General features: G+C 45.4%; 2 protein-coding genes across 4 annotated transcripts; one reads left to right on the top strand and one right to left on the bottom strand.

Annotated features, from left to right (window-relative positions):
• The first annotated feature begins 12 nt into the window (after positions 1-12).
• irf5 (interferon regulatory factor 5) lies at positions 13-10,070 on the top strand. Of its 2 annotated transcripts, none has more exons than XM_085251373.1 (9): positions 13-1,954; positions 2,084-2,340; positions 3,091-3,280; positions 3,359-3,384; positions 3,459-3,486; positions 3,566-3,877; positions 4,225-4,614; positions 4,684-4,802; positions 9,314-10,070. In XM_085251373.1, exons 2-9 carry the CDS (start codon positions 2,167-2,169, stop codon positions 9,500-9,502), a joined length of 1,428 nt encoding a protein of 475 aa, XP_085107499.1. In that variant the 5' UTR covers positions 13-1,954; positions 2,084-2,166; the 3' UTR covers positions 9,503-10,070. The 2 variants fall into 2 exon arrangements, with proteins under 2 accessions (XP_085107499.1, XP_085107498.1); XM_085251372.1 differs by having other exon boundaries at positions 2,070-2,340.
• Positions 10,071-10,903: 833 nt separating this feature from the next.
• Positions 10,904-21,676, bottom strand: tnpo3 (transportin 3). Of its 2 annotated transcripts, none has more exons than XM_085252245.1 (23): positions 21,235-21,676; positions 19,762-19,962; positions 19,289-19,362; positions 19,053-19,209; positions 18,631-18,774; positions 18,353-18,528; positions 18,129-18,267; positions 17,856-18,002; positions 17,411-17,518; positions 17,234-17,325; positions 17,014-17,153; positions 16,684-16,875; positions 16,407-16,507; positions 16,243-16,319; positions 16,106-16,166; positions 15,875-16,015; positions 15,415-15,531; positions 15,225-15,319; positions 14,981-15,137; positions 14,734-14,901; positions 14,531-14,643; positions 11,576-11,659; positions 10,904-11,485 (listed from the first exon to the last, which is right to left on the bottom strand). In XM_085252245.1, the coding sequence occupies exons 1-22, from the start codon at positions 21,352-21,354 to the stop codon at positions 11,599-11,601; spliced, it is 2,781 nt and encodes a 926-aa protein (XP_085108371.1). In that variant the 5' UTR covers positions 21,355-21,676; the 3' UTR covers positions 10,904-11,485; positions 11,576-11,598. The 2 variants fall into 2 exon arrangements, with proteins under 2 accessions (XP_085108371.1, XP_085108372.1); XM_085252246.1 differs by having other exon boundaries at positions 16,416-16,507; positions 21,235-21,675.
• Between the last annotated feature and the right edge of the window lie 965 nt (positions 21,677-22,641).

Below are 22,641 nucleotides of genomic sequence, written 5' to 3'. Positions count from 1 at the left end.
GCGTTTAGAACTGTCAGGATGTTTGTTTGTTGCGGTGTGGTTCTGTCCTGGGGCCCGTTCTTCGTACCGCGCTAAGTGAGTTAGCTGGATGAGATTGTTGACGATTTCGCGTGATCCTGGATCGTTCGGTTCCCCGAAGCCCATCCGGGACTTGCTGTCATAGCAACAGAGCCGTAAGCGTAAACCTGCTGGGGAGCAGGTTTACTTTATGTAAACAGGATGTTTACAGGATCAGGCCGCAGGTATGTCCGCGTCATTCATACGAAAGCAACAGCGATATTCCACCACTGTTTCACCATAAATAAATAACATCAATGCAACTAAAGATAATGCAGCACTTGATCCTTTTATTGATTTCACACAGATACATACAGGTCATTCCCTAAAAAAGGGAAATATACTATTAACATTCTATTACATGTATGTGATTATTACAGATGTAATTCATATTTCAGAGTAGTAATTGTAAATTACTTCGTGTAATCAAGATGAGAGACCACGGCTATAAAAGCGAAGGTGGATTTGGGAAGTCTGTCGCAGCCATGTCCTGTCCGTTTACGCGAGCCACCCATTGCAGAAGGTGCAAGATTGATAAGGAGAGTCCTCAGAATTCAGCGTATATTGCGGGACAGACAGGATCCTTTAGCTCAGCGCGACAGTGTGCTCATAGAGAGATATCGATTTTCCCGTGAGGGTATTATTCACTTAACCAACTTGTTGACGAGGGGGTGCAGGACCACCACCTGTCTTTTTTTTTGCTCTGCCCTTTTCTTGGTTGCTGTTATGAACAAACAAACAGAGTATTCCAGGGTCTCTTTCCAAGAGACGACAAGCAATATAAGTGATAAATATTACCATTCTGTAGAATATTCTTATATTTCACTTTTACTTGTTCCCATGTTCTAGTGGGTCCTGTTGTGGCTCTAATGTGAAAGGGGATATAATATAACATATTATAATATAATATAATGTAATATAATATTGGATAATATGGTGTGATATGATAAATCTACCCTACCGCCTACTGGTGTTGGCCAGAGGGGCCGATGGTGCAATATGGCAGCCTGGCTTCTGTCAGTCTGCCCCAGGGCAGCTGTGGCTACAACCGTAGCTGCCTCCACCAGTGTGTGAATGTGAGAGTGAATGAATAGTGGCATTGTAAAACGCTTTAGGTGCCTTGAAAAGCGCTATATAAATCCAATCCATTATTATTATTACATTACTTACGAGTTTAATTTGTCAGCAACTTTCTGCCAGCCCTCTCTCCTTGCTTTTGCAGCCTTTGCAGTGTTCCCTTGCGTTTTAATTAAACTCTGAAACTCCTGAAATCCCTCACTCAAGAGTTCTTGCTCTGCTGCCGAAAAATACTGAGCGCGCTCCTTCGACATTTTCGCCGACCAATCAAAGGGTTGCCGATCAATGTTTCTACTATCGATGCGTAGCCCCTGTTGGGCCACCCAGTGATCTCACATTACTTCATCCAGCTATACTAATCGTCAACAACAGGTGTGTTCGGGGAACCGGAATAGCGAGCTCAGAGTTAGCGCGATGATTTGGTCTTGGATGTTTCATTTGATCTTGGATGTAGTAAGCGACGTACGAAGCACAGGGCCCTGGTTCCTCTCAAACAGATGCATGGTTAGGGTTCCTCGGGGATGGCTATTTAAGTAACTGTGCATCAGTTTGATTCTTTCTGTTTTTTTTAAATAACTTCTGCGGAAGCTTTATTTTGTCGAGAGCTGATCTGCCACCGGAAGCAGTTTTCCTTCAAGTTAACTTGACGTCATGTGATCGGACTGAGGACGAGTTTGTCTCGGGACTTTTCTCCGGCCCTTCAGCGCTCCGCCGCCCTCTGTTTGTTTGTTTTTGTTCCTTTCTTTGTTTGTTTGCTGACGTCACGCCGCAGAGGAGGAACACAGCGCGCAGACTCTGAACCAGGACCGGACCCGGCCAGGTGAGTCCATCCGCCCAGCGCGCACACGCAGTCATGTATCTGTGCTCGTGAACCCGCGCGGAGTGAAACAGTTCGATCAAAAACCCATTCCTCGACAATTTTTCACTTATTACAGTTATCAATTCAAAGCTCCGAAGTGTCAGAAGCGGCTCGTGCTCAGGGACCGTTTCCGCGGTCTGAGCGAATCCTCTCTCGCTCCCAGTCCTCCCAGCATGAGCGTCCAGCCCCGGCGTGTCCGCCTGAAGCCCTGGCTGCTGGCTCAGGTGAACAGCGGCAGGTACCCCGGTCTGCAGTGGCTCAGCGCGGACCACCGCCTCTTCCAGATCCCCTGGAAACACGCCACGCGCCACACGCCCGTGTCAGACGAGGAGAACACCATCTTCAAGGTCAGGTTAACCCTTCACACCTGACCTCTAACCTCTGATATAGCATCTGCTGTGATCATGTTTCAAGTTTCAAAAAACTTTTTTTTACAGAAAATAGTAACGCACACTCGTTTTCATATCTTTGTGAGGACCTCGTCTCATTTCATAATGCTTTCCCTAACCCCAACCATCAAAAATGAATGCCTAATCCTAAGTAAGCTAATTGTAACCCTGTCACTAATACCACATGGTGACACATTTTGTCCTCATAGGTAATTGTTAGTCCCTACAAGTATAGTAGCATACCATTTTTTCTGTCCTCACAAGATGTCTAAACATGTACACAAATACAAACACACGCAGACGGACAGATGCACACATGTGCACAAACACACACAAAAACAGATACAAGGACACACACATACACGGACACACACACAGACAAACCAAAGTAAAAACTACAAGCGGGTTCTTGAGTGACACATGTGAAGAGGAAGTAGGCGTTTGACTTCCTCCTTCCAGCGGAGTTTCGTTTCACAGTTTTTGAACAACTTCAGTTTGAACACAGGTGATGATGTCACTTCCTCCTCCTCTGCTGACTGCTTCCTCTTTTGTGTGTCAGTCTGAGTGTTTATTGACTTTGAGTAGGGTTGCCTATGATAAACACTGGAAACAAAGGGAAACTGCTGGCACAGCAAAACATCTCTCAGCTTGAGCACAGGTGAGTCCTATCTGTCAGATGTGAGTTATGCCCTGGTCTGTGTGTCCTAGGCATGGGCTCTGGAGACGGGGAAGTACCAGGAGGGAGTAGATGAACCCGACCCTGCCAAGTGGAAGGCAAATCTGCGCTGTGCTCTGAACAAAAGCCGCGAGTTTCAGCTGAAGTATGATGGCACCAAAGAGACGCCGGTCCAGCCGTACAAGATCTACGAAGTGTGCGAGCACCCCGGGAGTCATGCAGGTGAGCTTCACCTGCATGACTGTAACCTTCTGATGTGCAATGATGACAGGAAGTGATGATCCCCGTTTTGTGTTTCAGACGGCGCTGAGGACGATGACGAGGAGGTGAGAACGATCATATGATGTAAACAGTCTGACATGTTCTCACGTGACTGACCGAAACACTTTGATCCTTTCAGATGCCGAACCTGATGGACCTCTCCATCAGTAAGTACACCTTCGACTCAGTGTCACCATGGAAACACTGTGGCTGTTGATGTAATGTGATGATGCCATGTCTCCTTAGACCCCAGGCTGAGTGACTCCGCCCCCTTTGCCTCCTTCCCGGCTCCCTCAGAGATGAACCAGTTCAGCCTACCCCCTAACGGGACATTTGGACCACCGCATATCCCAGTGCCTCTGCTTCCTGACATCACCATGACCTCTGATCTCCAGGGTCAGGCACACTTCCTCCATAATAGACTTCAGGATCTGAACGCTGCCACTGCGCAACCAGAGCCGGACCTAATGGAGGCCAGCGGCATGGTGGGCGTCGAGAACCAGGCAGAGCCTCAGAACCACCAGCCCTGCAAGTACGACCTGCTGAGCAGCGTCCCACGTGAGTCCTGACCTCTAATGCAGTTTCCTGTCACAGATTCAGGGCTAAAACGCTACCACACGTGGCGCTGCTCAGACAGTTTACCATCAAACCAACTCTGATGTCACACTTTAACAATACAGCACCACAAAGCAGAGCTCAGGGTTACCTTCACAGACCCATGAGGTTCACCTGCGCATTCACAGGTGAACATTAGGGCTGTGCTTTATGACCAAAATCTCATACCCTGATGTCATTTCTTGTCCCGATAACGATTTGTTTTGGTGGCTTTACTGTGGTGACTGTTGCTAATTCATGGTCCCCCCTCTACTGGCACAGTAATGGTCCTGTATCTCGTGTTGCTATAGTAACAGATCTGGACCTGAAGTTCCAGTACCGGGGCCGTACAATGGGCTCTCTGACCGTCAGTAACCCTCAGGGCTGCCGGCTGTACTACGGACACCTGGAACCGACCCCAGAGCAGGTGGACCTGTTCGGACCTGTCAACCTCCAGCAGGTGCTGTTCCCGGGAACATCAGAGATGCAGAACGAGAAACAGCGATTTTACACCGAGGCCTTGCTGGACGTGATGGACCGCGGCCTGATCCTGGAGATCTGTGAGCAGGACATTTACGCCGTCCGCCTTTGCCAGTGTAAGGTGTTCTGGTCTGGACCGGGCATGCCAGAACACGGCCCGTCCAACCCCATGGAGAGAGAGAAGAAGATCAAGGTCTTCAGCCTCAATGACTTCCTGCAAGGTGAGTTTGGTGTGCGGGATTGTTGACATGCTGCCTGATATGTTCTAACCGACATGCTTCTGTCCGCAGGGCTGATCTTGTTCCAGAAAGGCGAAGCCCCGAATCCGCCGCCCTTCGAGATCTACTTCTGCTTCGGGGAGGACTGGCCCGACAATAAACCGAAAGAGAAGAAGCTTATTATGGTGCAGGTGAGGGGGCAGAGCTTAAACTGAGTGGCAGTGCTAACGGTTTTATAACAAGTGCAAAAAAATGAAGAAGCCTTGGGTCCGAACACGTCAGAACCAGAATCTTTATGAGCTCCACCCCTCCACCTCCAGTTAACCTTCACTACATCACTTACCTCCTCCTGAGCAGCCTCAGTACTTCCTATTGGCTGATGTTGCTGTGAAGAACCTGTCTGTCTCCAAACTCCTAACTAAACAACATGACCCGAGTCAGAGCTCAGTCCTGCAGATGCCAGGAAATAGTCAGTGTCAGCTCCCATTGGAAATTCATGAAAAGGCAAGGCAAGTTTATTTGTATAGCACAATTCAACAGCAAGGCGATTCAAAGTGCTTTACAGAGACATTAAAAAACAAAAACAAATAAAAAGCATGATTTAAAATAGAAAAAAAGAAAGGAATAGTAGATAAAACCAGTAGTTAAAATGTAAGTTTTGAAATTTGAGCTTAAAAGTAAAACAGTGGGGATTTGGTGCTTTATTCAAATGCAGCTGAGAATAGGTGAGTCTTCAACCTGGATTTAAATAAACTGAGTGTTTCAGCTGATCTGAGGCTTTCTGGGAGTTTGTTCCAGATATATGGAGCATAAAAGCTGAATGTAGCTTCTCCATGTCTGGTTCTTACTGGGAACTGATAAAAGACCGGATCCAGATGACCTGAGGGATCTGGAAGGTTCATACTGGGTCAGGAGGTCACTGATGTATTTTAGTCCTAAACCATTCAGAGCTTTATAGACCAGCATCAAAACTTTAAAGTCTATCCTCTGACGGACAGGCAGCCAGTGTAAAGACCTCAGAGCTGGACTGATGTGGTCCACTTTTTTGGTCTTAGTGAGGACTCGAGCAGCAGAGTTCTGAATGAGCTGTAGTTGTCTGACTGATTTTTTAGGTAGACCTGTAAAGATGCTGTTACAGTAATCAAGCCTACTAAAGATGAATGCATGGACTAGTTTTTCCAGGTCCTGTTGAGACATCAGATCTTTTATCCTTGATATATTCTTGAGGTGATAGTAAGCTGACTTTGTTATTGTCTTAATGTGTTTTTCCAAGTTTAGGTCTGCATCCATCACTACACCCAAATTTCTCGCCTGGTTTGTGGTTTTTAGATGTATAGATTGAAGTTCTCTGGTGACCTGTAATCGTTTTTCTTTGGCGCCAAAGACTATTACCTCAGTTTTGTTTTTGTTTAGCTGGAGAATATTGTGGCACAACCAGTCATTGATTTCCTCAATGCATTTACCAAGAGCCTGTACAGGGCCTCGGTCTCCTGGTGACATTGTGATATATATTTGTGTGTCATCTGCATAGCTGTGATAGTTTACTTTGTTGTTGTTTATAATCTGTGCCAGTGGGAGCATGTAGATGTTAAACAGAAGGGGTCCCAAGATGGAACCTTGGGGAACTCCACATGTGATACTTGTCTGCTCAGATGTGAAGTTACCTATTGATACAAAGTATTTCCTGTTTTCTACGTATGTTTTGAACCAGTTTAGTACAGTTCCTGAAAGACCTGTCCAGTTCTCCAGTCGTTTGAGTAATATGTTGTGGTCAACTGTATCAAATGCTGCACTGAGATCCAGTAAAACTAAGACTGACATTTTTCCACTGTCTGTATTCAGACATATGTCATTAAACACTTTGGTCAGAGCGGTTTCAGTGCTGTGGTTCTGTCTAAAACCTGACTGGAAGGCATCATAGCAGTTATTCTGTGTTAAGAAGTAATTGAGCTGTTGAGAAACTGCTTTTTCAATGATCTTACTTAAAAATGGGAGATCTGAGATCGGCCTGTAGTTGTTCATTTGTGTCTTGTCGAGATTGTCCTTTTTCAGTATAGGTTTGATTACAGCAGTTTTTAGTGGTTCTGGAAACACACCTGACATTAAGGAAAAGTTGACGATCTGTAACAGGTCTGACTCTAAAGTCTTTGAGACCTTTTTGAAAAAACTTGTTGGCAGGACATCTAAACAGCAGGAGGAGTTCAGTTGACCTAAGATGTCCTCCAGGTCTTTGCTGTTAATCGGGTGAAACTGTTTGATGGTGTTTAAACATTTTTTTAGTGGATACAGTACATACCCTATCTGCTGTTGATGTACCAATTTATTGTCTAGTCTTTTGGATTTTGTCTGTGAAGAATTTGGCAAAGTCATTGCAGGCCATGGTTGAATGAAGTTCAGCTGCCACTGACACAGGAGGGTTTGTTAGCCTGTCAACTATAGCAAATAGGACCCGAGCTGTTTTTGGTGATGATGTCAGAGAAGTATGACCTCCTTGCACTCCTCAGGTGTAAATTATAATTGTGAAGTTTCTCTTTATAGATGTCATAATGAACCTGGAGGTTTGTTTTTCTCCATCTGCGCTCAGCTTTCCTACACTCTCTTTTTTCATTTTTCACCAGTGTGGAGAGATAACCTTCACCTTAATGGGAGCAATTGTATCCATTACATTTAACATTTTAGCATTGAAGCTATTGACGAGCTCATTGACTGAACCTCTGGACAGGTCAGGTGTTAATGGGAAAACTTGGTAAAAGATTTCACTACTGTTTTCAGTTATACACCGTTTTGTGATCACTGCTGTTGACATATTTATGTGGGCTGAAATTATACTTTCAAAGAAAACACAGTAATGATCAGACAGGCCCACATCAGACACAGTAACCTTTAAAATGCTCAGGCCCATGGAGATCAGTAGGTCAAGAGTGTGTCCTCTATTATGTGTGGTCTCTGTTGGGTCAGTTTTAGCTCTGTTGATATATGTGATGCTAGCATGAAGCTGTCAGGTCACATGTAACAGGTTTGTGCTAATATTTGTCATCTTTGTTGTTTAAAACATACTTCACAAAGTTTGTACTGCAGTAAAACTCAGACATTTCCATGACAAATTTACTCTGATTACACAAACATGCAGGTGCAGCTCATAAGTAACTGGACATGATTTCCCTGAACTTATTGTATATTAGTACATTACAGCAGAGGTGGTAAAAGTACATTCTGTACTTAAGTTGAAGTGCAGATACTTAAAAATACTGCAGTAAACGTTGAAGAACTGATTCAACGTCTTTACTCAAGTAAAAGTGAAAAAGTACACACTGTGACGTGTACTCATTAGGTTAGGATTAGGACATCTCTATCAGCTATTATTATGCAAAGGTAAAAGGAGCCTGTGTTATATTAATACAATAATAACATAGTATTAGTAAATGAGAATAAATGAAAAACGCTATTCAAATCTGAAATTTATTTCTCATGAATGCACTCATCTTGAATCTGTGATGTAAACAAAGAATTTAAAAAAGGTAGTTTATGTTGCCTCCATGGTAGAGGCTGAGTTTGCCTTCAGGAAAACGTGTTACAGGTAAAGGGGGCTCAGCGGGGGGCGAGTCCCAGCTCACAGTGCAGGCTGTGATCAGCTGACCTGAACACAGTGTCAGCAGATGTTTCACAGTTGTATCCGTTAGTACAAAGGTGGAATTCAGTGTTGATCTCAGCGCCATCAGCTTAACTTCATATTAATCTCTGCTGCGCTTTATGTAATCTACATTACATCAGCACGCTAACCTGTTTATCTGCACTTCATGCAATGTTTGAATAACACACAGTTTATTTACTTGATTTGTTATGCAGCACGTTTCACAATATGAAAACTCATCACACACAGATGTGATTAAAATGATGACATCACATGTAATCATTAAATCTCCCTGAGCAGGCCTCACCTTTAAATATACCCTTTGTTCTTCCTCTTCTGTCTTCTTCCTCCACCTCTGACTGAAGTTACCTCTTATTCTTTTCTCTCCCTGAGAAGTTCAGCAGCTAGGTTGTTAGCAAGGAAACTCACTAACAATCTTGCATTTGAAATTAGCTGCCACTTAAAAAAGTGTCACTGCCTTCATGCTTCCCCACACTTGCACTGGCCCACAGACACCTGGAAATTCTACTTAAGTAAAGTAACAAAGTATTTGTACTTTGTTACTTTCCACCTTTGTACTTCAGTATATTTCTTGTTACCTCAGCAGCTCTTTCTGTTTCTGTGCACTTTGTTAAAGAGGTAACAGATACATAAATGCAGATGTGAACATAAATGTGAGGTCGGAGGTCAAATATGACATGATAGTCTTGCTTTCTACATGCTGTTGACACATGGCGCACATGTAAGAATCCAATTTTTTCTGCCCAAAGCACAAACCCGATTCTTTAGTAAAATGTTGAATATCTGTTCTGTAGCCTCTCCTGGTCACCTGTCTGTGGGTGTGCGACTAAACACATTTATGAATAATTCCCTCGAAGCGTGTAGTTTTCCCTCCACACCTTTCTCTCTGTGCACTTCCTGTTTTTAACCCAGCGTTAGGAATAAAGTTTCACTGTGTGGGATGCAGACACACAAGCCAAGTCACCTTTCAACCTCCTGACTGCCTCATGTTCATGGAGCTCCAGACACCTGTGGATGTCTCACAGTGTTTTTTGTTGTTTTTGTCCTCAGGTGATTCCTGTGGTGGCCCGGATCCTGACAGAGATGTTCTCCGGAGAGCTGAGCTGGTCCACGGACAGCATCCGGCTGCAGATCTCAAACCCCGATGTGAAGGATCAGACGGTGGCACAGTTCAAAGAGTTGCAGAGTATCCTGCAGAGCCAAAACATCCAAGGACCCTGGAACCCCACCGGCCCCTGAACCAGGGGCCCTGGACCCGACACAGACACTGCTTACTGCACCCTCCCCCAAACAGTAGGAAACCCTGACTGGAGGGAAGGTGCAGCTGTACAGAAACTGAACATTTGAGACAAACGGGTGGAGGTCTGCAGGTGTATTCCCTGTTCTGTTGTCATGCCGACACCTTTCTGGGAGGTTTCTATGTTCAAATTTCAATAAAGGCCGTTGCAGTATTCTCACACCAGGTGTTTTTGTTTTTAGACCAGGTAATAGGTCTAGCAGGCCTGAGAGGGTCAGACTCTACTTCGGTGTTTACCTGTTCAGGTAAAACCTGAAGCATCAATTTAAATGCACTAAATGAGTGAGCCAGTGTTTTGATGCCTGACTGAACCTGCAGGTGTCTGCGTTTGGGCTGTGAGTAAATAAGAATTTAATAATCAGTAGTTTCAGTCTTGGAAAAATATGCCATACACCTGAACCTTCCTGCTCACCTGACCTGCAGCTCCAGAATCAGTATGACCTGTGTCTGTTTACATCAGAAATAATCAAATGTTTTTTGTATTTTGAATAAAGACGATGGTTTGAATGACCTCTGATCTCTTTACTTTACGCACCTCACCAAATGATGGAAAACATCAAGGAAAGGAGATAAGGACTTAGGAAAAGAGATGCTCGGCAATGCAGAGGATCTGACAGATTAGTGAACGTCACACTTGATTTACTGACGTGTCTGAATTACAAGCTCCTCGCCTCCCCAGCGTTCATGGCTCTGCATTCAAGCTGGGGATAAATGAAGGACTGGGGCTCCTTTCCTCGGGGCTTAGAGACTTCAGCTCCTGACAGTCAGTTTGAGAATTTCCTGCAAGAAGCCACTCAGACACTCCCCTGAGGTCTGAGGACAGGAAGAGCACTTCAGTGAGCTCCAGGATGTGGTCCTGAGCAGGTTCAGGTCTGACTCACGGATTTGTTCCTGCGGGACGGTTTAACCGCGCTTACATCACACCTGTGACGCATTTAAACTGAGCCTTCTGCAGACCAACAGCTCCACATACAGAGAAACTTTTTCCATCTTCTCTGTGCTGTAGCATGAGACCTGGAACGATGCAAACCACCAGCTCACTCACGCCCTCCGATGCCCAATATAGCTGCTGCACTGCCTTCACGAGTCTGTCACCGACCTTGGAGCGTCTCTGATGGAGGAGCAAAAAGATTTGCTCTGTTTGACTTTGAAGAGTTCTGTGATGAAGGTTTCTATTATTTTAGAAAGCCTCCGCACCCTTCTGAGCCAATTCATCAGGTTCCCAACCTCATTCCTTCCAACACCTGCTAACCAGAGCGAGAACCCAAACACCTGGCTACCATGCAGCTGTCTGACCAACTGGCACAGGTAAGTGAGGTGACAGTAATAACAGACACACTGGATGAGCAGTTTGTTTTTTTTAATTTGTTTACAACAAGGCTACATCACCGATGATGTCATGGTGTCAGTCTCTCCGCCTCATTACCCAGAGTTCACTCTGTTTCACTTTGTGGAAGAACAACTAAAATTCAACCAAAGTTAAAAAGGTCAAAGGTGACGCCAAATCCTCCCGCAGCACGCTGCAGCCAAGAGCATCATGGAAAATCTTTTGGCTCCTTTTATGGCACGGACAAAAAAAAAAACAAAACAAAAAAAAAAACCCCACCACGACCAAAGTCCAAAAATAAATCTCTAAAAACTGTTGACCAGGCACATCCTCCGATTCACGACCGCAGCTTCCTGACCCCGCCCACCTGCCGGACCCAGCCCCGCCCACTCACCACCTGCTGCAGGTGAGGTCAGGTGAGTTCAGGTGAGCTGGGGTGGACTCATTCTGTCCAATCAGTCTTCAATCTGTCAGTCCTTCAGAGTGAGCCGCCCTGTTCACATTCGAAGTCCTTCATCATCTTCATCCCTTTGGATCCTCGTCTGCAGACGCAGATTATTGCCGTCACCTCTGAATGCTCGTCAACAAAAAGATTTACCTGTGGGGAAAAAAGAAGTCTTAAACATATCAGAGAAGCAAACAAACTCAGGCTGAATACACACCTGAGTGTACTTGAGAACAGGCTCACCTGGCGGTGCGAGAAGGCTGCAGCTATCGGAACAGTCTGGTGAACTCTCTGATGGCCCAGCATACCTGTTTACACTCCTCAGCGCTGCAGAACAACAAATGTGAGGTTATCTACTTGTCACCTATGCAGGTGTTCCACACACTGAATGTTTATCAAAAACATTTAACCAGACCATGAGATCAATTTTACAGGAAATAAACTCCTCAGTTGGAAGAGTTTTTTTTACCAGTGCATATAGTGTTTTTCATACACCTGAAACCTCCCAATCAGGTCAGGACAAGTCCAGACTCGCTCAATCCGGACTCCAGTTTGTCTGCGTTCCACCATCAGACGAGTGAGTCTCGACAAAACCTGCTGCACACCTCACGCACTCTTACCTGAATGCCTCACAGTCAGCCATGCCTGTCCCTGAACGCCTCACAGACAGCAACGTCTGTTTCTTAATGCCACAGACAGCAACGCCTGTCCCTGAACGCCTCACAGTCAGCAACGCCTGTCTGTGAATGCGTTACTATTTTTTAACAAACAGACGTTGAAGCTGTGTTCAGTTTAACCCAACCCAAAAACAGCCTGTTCGTGTTGGTGGAAAAATGCACCATGTCGACCAACCAAAAAGATGATATGGCAACTAGAGATGGCATGATACCACTTTTTTATGTCCGATACCGATATCATAAATTTGGATATCTGCCGATACCGATATGAATCCGATATAGTGTTTTTTAATCAACAAAACTGTTTTTTTTTTAAATATCTTGCTGCATTTTGTACAAGTTCATACTCAAGTTTAAAACAACAACTACACTAAAGCTATTCTGTTATACCTGTATGCAAAAAAAATATTTCATAGTTCAGCAATACTGATCAATCTAATAAACTCAAACCTACACCATCCTCCCTATTCTGGTATTTTAAAGAGTACTTAGCATAAATATTAATCAACCTAACTAATAGGGTTCCAACTCCCAGCAACAACAAAAATAAATAAATAAAAAATAGGGAACCACCCCTCACGCTCCACCTCATGATGCTTAATCGACGTAATCAACCTTAATTTGATGCAGTGTGAAAAAAAAAATGCACAGAAATCAATTATTTTTCAAGAAATATTAAATAGATTCAACATCTTTCTTCAACAAAATTGCAGACTGCACAGATGGTACCTTCCCAAAGGAAAAAGTACTATAGCTTACTAGGGTATATATATTAGACTTAATAGTTACTATATACAGTAATGGACTTCTATTCATTTTGCATCAAATTAAAACTTTGGGTGTCAGATAATTATTTATTAAAAGCTCGACATTTTAAATGAGAATAAGAAAGAAAAGTATGTCTTTGTGCCCCCTTTTCCCTGTTCATGCCCTATCGGCCCCCCTGGCTAAACTTTGCTAGATCCGCCCCTGCACAGTTACCAGCGTCAGCTACGTAGAAAAAGATCCTCGAGTAGAAAGTAATATTAAATAAATTCTAACAACAGCTGATCAAGCTTAAACGTGCTGCTGTTGTTCAGCCGCTGGTTTCCTCTTTCTGGTGCAAAGTGGGCCAAAAGCAAACTAGAGACACGGACTCGCGACAGAAAAGCCGATCAGCTGATCATTAAGCCGTTTCATGATTGAAGTAGCAGCAAGAAGAGGCAGTCGCTCCATATATCGCTTGGTAAGCTTAACGCAGGAATGCTTTACAAACATTCAGAGATGGACTTACACACTTGCTTTACTTCTCTCGGGATAACTTTGTCGGAGATGAAATGCCAGGTTGCTAGCGAAGCTCCAAATGCTATCCAGACCACCGACAGGTCCCGCATGCCACAGCCGCTCTATCACGTGATGCATACTGCTCCGACGTGCTAAAGTTCTGAGGTGAGTTACGGCGTGTTGCAAGTTTTGTGAGGTGCTTTCGTGATATTTAATGGATCGGATTACATTTTTTATTTTTCTCCGATATCCGATCCAGTAATTTAGGTCAGTATCGGACCGATACCGATACGTAATATCGGATCGGTCCATCTCTAATGGCAACATGACATTTGGTTGTTTCGGGAGAGGGGGAAGTTTTAGGAGTGACGGAGAGAGAGAGAGAGCGAGAGAGAGAGAGAGAGAGAGAGAGCAGAAAAAGAGAGAGAGCGAGTTTAGAGATGTGAGAGATTTGTGACGTTTAGCGTGTTTGGAGTGTGTAGTTAATGTGTAGTGTAGAGGATAGTTTGGTGTTGTGTGTCAGTAAAATGACACGACTGCTGAATAAAAACAATGATACACCTGCTGCTGTCAGACTTGCAGGTATCAGGCTGTGATGTTCTCCTTTATAGTGGACAGAAATTATTTTTTTGGAGTGGCACAAATAATTTGTGTGGCATCTCATTGAATGCAGAACAGCTGATTGTTCTGTAAATAGTTTGAAATGGTTATAACAAAGGGTAAAAGGTAAATGACTGCAAATAACTTTGTTGTTTGCAAAACTTGTGCAGAGGATTTTAAAATTGACAATTTATATTTACATTTAAAGTTATGAAATATTATCATTAAACATGTTTGTTGTTGTTACATTAAAAAATATAACTTTTTCTACTCTGATTTTATGTTTATGTTTTTTGTCTGATTTTAGATCAACTGCGTTAACACAGTATGTCAAAAATGAAAACATGACTGTAAATTCAGACACGCGAGGTTGTGCTGAAAAGGATGAGACCAAACAAGGCAAAGTAAATAGTTTTTAAAGGTAAAATGTGGAGGGAAAATCAAGTAGTTAAAAATGGCCAATTATACCCTGGACCTCAGAGGGTTAAAGGTTTTTTTTTTTTTTTTTTAAAGTAACGCAATAGTTACTTTTCAAGTAATTAATTACTTTTAGAATATTGTAACTCAGTTACTAACTCAGTTACTTTTTTGAAGAAGTAACTAGTAACTATAATTAATTACTTTTTCAAAGTAACTTGCCCAACACTGGTTATCTCACCTGGTGACCTGTTTATGGAAGTCAGTCAGCTGTTTATGGGTGACTGTCACGGCGCCGCCTGACGTCTCCTTCGGTAAACCTTTCAGGGCGCTCTCTAACCAGCGGCAGAACGTCTGCAACACAAGGACACCATCATCAGCACCTAGAGTCACCCGACACCCCCAGCATGCACACAGGTTTGAGATGCCCTACCACCTACTCACCGGCCGGTCGAACACCATGATCTCCCACAGCACCTCGGCGACGTCAGGTAGCGTGTACGGCGGCAGACAGAAGCAGCATGAGTGCATCAGCTGAGTGACGAGCTGCTGGCCGTGCTGCTCCATAGCCTGACCAATCAGACGCTTTCTCACCTCGAAGTCCTCCTCGTGCTGCAGACCCACAGGTGTTAAGGTGAAGCAGACTCCTGTGACATTACTGGCGTTTACAGCACGTTTCCATTAGACTTACATCGTTGGCGACTCCTGTGTGGATGAGGTCTCGGACAAACTTCATCACGCTGCAGTTGGCGTCTCGGTGGTCCAATGAGGTGGCGGCGATGGCGCACTGTATGATGTGAATGATGATGCTGCTGCTGAGCAGTGTGACAGGACTTCGCTGGACGAACCTGAGCAGAAGAGGATAACGGGTGAAAACGGGCAGAGCTACGGAGCGTGGCACCATCGGGCTCAAATGGGCGGAGCTTCAGACTCACCTGGTGGCCAGCCTGAAAAGGTCATCCACAGTGTCAGGGTGATTCCTTAGACCGTTCGGCTGCTCCAACAGCTGGAAGGTCGGCATGCAGAGAGCCTGAGGAGGAGGAAGCCACACCACCATCATCATCACTGACCAGCTCAATGAGCACATAACAGAAAGGTGGAGCCTCAGTGCCCAGGTGTGCTCACCTGTAGCATGTCGAGTAATCCCTGTCTGCAGCCCTCCTCCATACCGTACTCATCCACCAGGATGCTGCCCAGGTACAGGAAGCAGGAGTGTGGATACACCTGATACACGCCCACCATCTGACAACAACACACATGTGATCGTTTCATTGGAAACAAAACAACACTGCATCACCGGGGATCACAGATTCTCTCTAAACCAATCAGAATTGCTGACACTTTAGTCACAGCGCCCCCTGGAGTCTGGCAAACTGCTTTGAATCTGTTCACAGATGATTATTTTGTGTGACAAGTTTCAACAACAAACTTCATTTGATTGATTACTGATTGACTACATCATGGTGCACATACTCAAACCCGACTGGAAAAGCTCTGATCAGCTGTTCTGGAAGCTCAGAGTTTATTTTTAAACTCAGAGCTTGTTGAACCTGCTTCCTGCTCGCTGTCCGATATGAGGTCTCACCTGTGTGACAAGCGGCTGCAGCAGGGAGGCGGAGCCTTTCCCGACACAGCGCACAGCGAACCTGAGGCAGCGACAGCAGCGCTCCACGATGCGGTTATCAGCCTGGTGAGTGTTCAGAGTCTCCGACAATACGGGCCAGATCTGCAAGTCACATGACCAGAGGTACCTCTATCACATCTATTCAAATCACTCTATTCAAATCAGACTTCCAGGTGAGCGCAGGTGTGTTACCTCCTGGATGACTTTCTGACACGGGTGAGTCTGTCCATTCTCGACGATCGGGTTTGTGTGTCTGCAGAGAAATGATGTGTCCACCGTCAGCTGTTTCATTAAAGTTATACTGGAAGTGAACAAACAGGAGAACTCACCTGAAAATCACAGCCAACCTGTCGAGCCACACCGTCGGATCAGCTGATTTACCGTTTGTGGACTGCTCAGTCAGAAGCTAAAACACAAACAAGTAAACACATAAGTGAACAAACAAACAAACAAACAAACAAACAATCAAACAAACAAACAAACACACACACACCCCTCTGACCTTCTTCAGAGCAATAACCTGAACAGCACACAGGTCGCTCAGACACTCTGCGATCTTCTCCAGAGGAAGTCGAGCCAGGACCAGAGCCGTACCTGTACAGGTAATAGTACACTGATGTGATTACACATGAGCCTGCTGCATCTACACCACTCATGAGGATAAACCTGTGTCAGAGATTTAAACCTTGTACCTTCTAAATGTGACCATAGGTATCTGATAAATTCAAGGCAGGTACAGTACAAATATGTGATGATGTCAGTGCAGGTACCTTTGAGCAGGCCGACGGCAGCCTCTGTGGAAAGGGCGAAGGAGTCTAGTGAGCGAGCGATGTCCAGCAGCCCGTGGAAGTGCTGAGCCATGTGATCTCTGCACACGGAGCAGATGTTGTGGATTGCCTTTGCTGCCGCAGATGCCAGCGGTTTCTCTCGCAGACCTTTCATCAGGTAGTTCAACACAGAGTCTGACAGGAAGTACAAAATATTATTCAGTATTCCCAGACGCACCTGTGAAGCTACGACATCCTGAAAGGCAAGGAAGTTAAAACATGGCTGACTGCATCATCAGGACACTGCCATTGTTCAGGATCATTCCTCCGTACCAAGGAATCTGGGATTCCTGTCCACGACCTCGCTCATCTCGCCAACCAACTCGATACTCGTGTATCTCACCGCCATGTGAACGCTCTCCGGAAGTAACACAATCTGCTGCAGCACCTCCGTGAGCGTCGGGTTGTTCTCCCTGAAATCAGACATGGAGAACATGTTTACTTGATGAACACGTCTGTGAGAACTTCCCGTGGCAGTGACACAGATACTCACGGGTCGACGCTCTTTGCGATGGAAGCCATGATGAAGAGGACGGCCTCTGTGACCTCCCAGGGAGGATTCCCATCTTTCAGCGTGGAGTACAGCTGAGGACAGGAAGTGATGTTAATGAAAGAATAAAGGTGAAACAGATCCCACCTGTCAGCCTGAAACCACCTGAGGATTAGTTACCTGAGCGAAGCACTCCACGGAGCCAACCAGGAAGATGACATCTTTAACAAGGTCAGACACCCTCATCCGGAACTCGCCAAAGTCGTCTGTGTCCTCCGGGATTCCCTCCTGTGGACGGAGAAAAATTCAGACTAAGATTTCATGACCTGAACACCTGAAGCCAACACCTGTGGGTGGAGCCAGAGCTGGAAGTCTGACAGACGCTGACATTTTTAGTTTGTTTGTGTTCCTGACTTCACATTCAAAGTGATTCACTGATTACTGATCACTCACGGTGAACACACCTGTGTGCATTATTGTGGACCACCATGGAGACAACAAGGACAGGTAATACAGTCAGGGTTCAACTTACAGCAGTGTGTTCAAACTCAGCATCATAAAAACTTTACACAGAAGGATCTGGAGCCAGACTGCAGCATGAAAAGGTTCAGGTTCTGGTTCTTACATGATCCGGATCGAGCTGGCAGTGCCGGGCCAAACAGTGGAGAAGCCTCTGGATGTACGGTCTGAAGATGGCGTGCAAAGTCGGGTCGTTGATTTTGTACAGGTGTTCCCCAAGACGGTACCAGAAGTTAAAGGAGATCTCCACCACCTGGACCACAGAGAACAGAATCACACACAGAACCATAACGCAGACCAGACAGGCCGACATCCGAATTAGAACACACAGGAGCTTCATATGCCATGTCATATGCAATGCCATGGGGTGTGTTCGTACCTCGTACTGGGGGTGTCCTGCACAGATCAGCAGCAGCTCCAGGGTCCTCAGGTCTCCCATGCCCTGTCCTGGACTCCTGACCGTGGTCTCCAGGAAGGTCTCGCAGAGCTCTGTGAAGATCCTGCAGTAGTTCAGCACTCTGAGGATGAGAATTGAACACGCGTGTTACTGACAATATGTAAACAACACATGAATGCCACAATCAGAACTAGATTTGTCCTCACTTGTCCAGATCTTCTCGGGCTACTGCCATGTGATAGGCCGTCTCTAGTGTCAGGACGCCCTGGAAGAGCTGCAGCGCCAATGCGACGTTGGTCTCCACGTTTTCTATGGCGTAGAGCGCAGAGCACACACAGTCGGAGGACGCCTCGTGGAGGTTGGTAGAGGTTTCGTCCCTCTGCTGTGGAGACAGTTTGGGGTAACATAGAAATATTCACACGATTCAAGATCGAGGCTCACGTGATCATCAGATCATTGACATTGACGGCACTCTCACACTTACCAGGACCTGGAAAAGCACCATGAGCAGCTGGTTGCTCGCCATGAAGTTGCTGTCGAGGACGCCCAGGTTGAACCAGCTGCCCAGACAGCGAAACACCTTAATAAGCATCTTCTCATCATTCCCCGTTTTCTCCACGCAGGTTGTCTGAGGACAAATAAAGTCAGAGTCCTGTTTAAATAAAGATTAGTGACATCATCAGTGACATCTCCGTTTTTAGAGTGATAACAGTTTCCGCCACATTATCATTATGGTTTTATTACTAGCCACACCCCTACCTTAATGACAACATGCAGCTAATGTGGCAATCATGTGACAGTTAAACAGCCACTGGCCTGGTGAACAGATACGATCAACATTCAGTGGTGTTCAGACAGAAATATTACTGAGCTGTCTGACAGGTGAGAGTCAGACAGGTGTCTCACCAGCAAGGTAACCACGGTGCTTGAGTAGTACGCCAGGTCCTCGATGATCTCCGTCCTCCGATTCGCTCCGATCCTAAGCGAGCGGCTGTGAACTTCCTCTGGGAGCACGGTGAGGATCTCTATGAGGAAGAGCATCGAGCTGATGTCATTGTTGTACCTGAGAAGACAGAAGAACAGGTTAGTCACTGTCCAGCTTCAGAGAAAACATTGTGTTAGCCGATTTTGTGAATTCTTACTTTTCTATCAGTGTATGAACACATCCTTTCCAGGACGCCATCTGCAGGGCAAGGTCAGCGATCGCCAAAGCCAGCTGAGGGAAAGGGTGATGGTCTGAGTTACTCAAGTAAGAACTATCACAAACAAACTTCCTGTTTTTAAACCCTGATGATGTCACTGCAAGTTCAGCTTACTTTTTACAGTTAAACCCCCGCCCTCCGACAAGGTGTGATAACAACCACACAGATGTATTAAAGCAGGTGTTAACCAGCTCAAGCCAACATTAAACATCACAGGTAAGAAATATTTGATGATTCTGATTGGCTGATTCTGTTACAGGACACATTCCTCTTAACTGAAGCGATAATCAGCTGTTTCCAGGGAAACCCCACTGAGACAACTTTACAGCCGAGTACAAAAGGTGAGGATCAGTCAAGAATCAATGAAGTCCTATTGACTCCGATGCTTATACCGCCGGAACAGGTGCAGTTACCTGGGTTACAATGATGGGTGACAGGTCCTTGAGGTTTTGGATGTGCGTCAGCAGCGAGTCTCGCAGTGCATTGTGGGTCTCTGGCGGGAGCTCGTAGAAGCTCGTCTGGATCTTCATCTTCATTGTCTGTGCGGCGAAGTAACACGACTCCACGTCCTGTTTGAGCTGCAGCAGCTGGTCTGACACCTCCCAAGCATACATCTGAGGAAGAAGTGATGTCATAGCGAAGGATGGGAGAAGAAAACAATCGACACAGCATAACATTATGATATTTTGTCTATACAGGGACACCAAACAAAAATAAATAAACTAATTAAAATATGAACAAGAGGACTTCTGACTAAATTGAAGGAGGCAACTTTATCAGGTAACTGCTGTATTATCTCAAACAGATTGCACATAATTGCCAACTTGACTCTATTCAGTTGCAGAGTGACTCGTATTACGGCAACATTTATGCAGGTCTTAGTGAAATGTTGGTGAGCTTGGTAAGAAAATAAATGAAGAGATGATGTTACATTGTTGTATAAAACAGGTACTAACAAAGTTTAACTTTGACAACATAATCTACAGTTTAAAGGTGGTGATTGCGAATATTACTCTAATACTCGCACACTGTAAAATGTTAAAAAAAAATCTTCAGTGAATTATTTTCATAAGATTGAATCGTGGGCTGTCTGCTGATTCTGCTCCTTATCATTAATGCCCATCAGCCACTCGGGAGAACATCTGACCAGAACCAGAAGCCTCACGTTTCCAGCTAGTTGACATTACAATGAACCGTTTGATCTGTTGTCCCCAAAAGACCAACCACCTGACTGAACCTGGTTCTCTTCAGGTGTTCTCCTCAGGTCCACCTGAGACGCTCGAATTAGTTCTCACGTGACTGAAGGCTGAGAGCTGGGGCTCCACAAACACTCCACTGAGCATGCTCACTGATCAGCTGACTGCTACAGGGGGAAACTTTCACCTGCATAACTTCAGCCCTCACGCACAGTGGCTGACCTTTTACCCCAGGTCACCTGACTGTGACCATGCTAACATGCTACCAGCTGAATAAAAACAAACAAGCCGGAACCGCAAACAGGAAGTCCAAACACAGGCAGGGGAGCGCTTCATTTACTCACCTGCAGCAAGGTGACTCACTCACTCATTCACACACACACTCTCTCACACAAAGACACACACACAAACAGAAAGAAACAAACAGACACACACACACGTGCGCAGGCAGGCAAAGTAACATACAGACAGCTAGCAGTTAGCATAGCAGCTAGCTCGGCATGTTTTCCTCCATTCATTTTCTTTAGCTTAGCTGTTATGCTAACGGAAGCGGTGGCTCCTCTGAGACTGCGCACTACACTTCACCTGTGCGTTTTCACACAGGTAAAACCCTGAGATCCGCTTCACACAGATCCCCAAAAACACGAAGCGACCTCCGCCCGCCCGGGCCTCTCCCCCCCGCCCTCTCACCGATCTCTGCAGCTCTCCCAGCCACAGCGAGGCGCGCTCCTTCCCGGCCGGGTCCGGGTCGTGGTACAGGGCCTGGACCGCCTGGTACACCAGCGCCAGGCTCGGTTTGCCGCCCTCCATAGCTCGGGTCAGACACAGGGACGCGGTGAGGCAGACAGCTCGGGGTCCGGGTGCTCGGATCCGGGTTCAGGGTCCTAAACGCTCCGAGAGCCGACCGCCATCTCACAGGCTTTCCGCTGCAACGGCAATCCCGGTCCCACCGGAAACACGGGCACCAAAAGAAGTTCCGCTTTGTCCTCCCGGAAGAAGACTTCTGTGAGAGGGCAATTAAAAAATAAAATGATGAAATAAAATGCAGCATATTAAAATAAAACAAAACTAGGGACACAATAATAATACGATACAATAAATTACAATGGAGTACAATAAAAATTAATTTGAATTTAATGACAACTTATCATAACCATCCATCTTCTGCTTCACACCTGGGTTTGGGTGGTGAGGGCAGTAGCCTGAGCGAAAAAACCCAGACCTCCTTGACCCCAGTCACCTTCACCAGCTCATCCAGGGGGAACACCGAGATGATCCCATTTCAGCTGAGAGATTTTATCTCTGAAGTGAGTGCATCCCTAACAGTGGCGGTCCTAGCCTGGGCGAACAGTCCCTCTGGCGCCCCCCCCCCCCCCCCCCCCCCACACACACACACACACACACACACAACATATTAAGGATTGTACATTAACATAAAACTGTTGTACACACACACACACACACATATGAAGAGAGAGAGAGAGAGTATGCATAGTATGCAAACGGCTACCAATCAGCAATCATAATTCGTCATACAATGAGAACAGGACGAATCAACAACTGACAATGACTAATTAATATTATAATCTGTAACATAATGTATTGTTTGGAGTTTAGTCTGTTACTGTTGCTATTTTTACCATTTCTTCTTGGAGCAGCTGTAACGCACATAATTTCCTTAGGGAGTCATAAAGTATACTGATTCTGATTGTTTCAGGATGACCTGCCATTATTGAACTTTTCTTGTCCATCTTCCATTGGTTTTAATTTTGCACTCCAGTATGAACACATATCCCCCAGCTCGAGGATCACCACAACATGATCTAACACACCTACACCTTAGTTCACAGATTCACTTTGTCTAGGGTTTATTTCTGAGATTTTACACAACCCAGGATTCAAATCATGAATACATAATGGGCTTGGATTTACATCATTATGAATGAAATGTGCTCTATTTGGAAGCAGCCGGCCCCCCTCCCCTTTTGATGGCTTATGTGTGTGAGACTTTAAATCAGGGGTGTCAAACTCAAATACACAGTGGGCCAAAATTCAAAACTGGAACAAAGTCGCGGGCTAACATTAATATTTATTGAA

The sequence above is a fragment of the Mchenga conophoros genome, linkage group LG17 (genome assembly GCF_057382185.1).
Source record: "Mchenga conophoros isolate Kocher_MC1m ecotype Shallow Benthic linkage group LG17, M_conophoros_male_GT1.1, whole genome shotgun sequence".
Classification (NCBI taxonomy): domain Eukaryota; kingdom Metazoa; phylum Chordata; class Actinopteri; order Cichliformes; family Cichlidae; genus Mchenga; species Mchenga conophoros.
Note: the sequence above shows the minus strand (reverse complement) of the source record. Positions and strands in the feature narration are given on the sequence as shown.

What these genes read in the sequence shown, in the direction of transcription:
- irf5 (XM_085251373.1), top strand. Translation starts at nt 2,167, where the DNA reads ATGAGCGTCCAGCCCCGGCGTGTCCGCCTGAAGCCCTGGCTGCTGGCT. An exon ending in GCACCCCGGGAGTCATGCAG is followed by an intron (nt 3,281 to 3,358) that starts GTGAGCTTCACC and finishes TTTGTGTTTCAG; the next exon opens with ACGGCGCTGAGGACGATGAC. An exon ending in AGAAGCTTATTATGGTGCAG is followed by an intron (nt 4,803 to 9,313) that starts GTGAGGGGGCAG and finishes TTTTGTCCTCAG; the next exon opens with GTGATTCCTGTGGTGGCCCG.
- tnpo3 (XM_085252245.1), bottom strand. Translation starts at nt 21,354, where the DNA reads ATGGAGGGCGGCAAACCGAGCCTGGCGCTGGTGTACCAGGCGGTCCAG. An exon ending in ATCGCAAAGAGCGTCGACCC is followed by an intron (nt 17,154 to 17,233) that starts GTGAGTATCTGT and finishes GTCTGATTTCAG; the next exon opens with GGAGAACAACCCGACGCTCA. An exon ending in TTCCATAAACAGGTCACCAG is followed by an intron (nt 11,660 to 14,530) that starts GTGAGATAACCA and finishes GTTGTTCTGCAG; the next exon opens with CGCTGAGGAGTGTAAACAGG.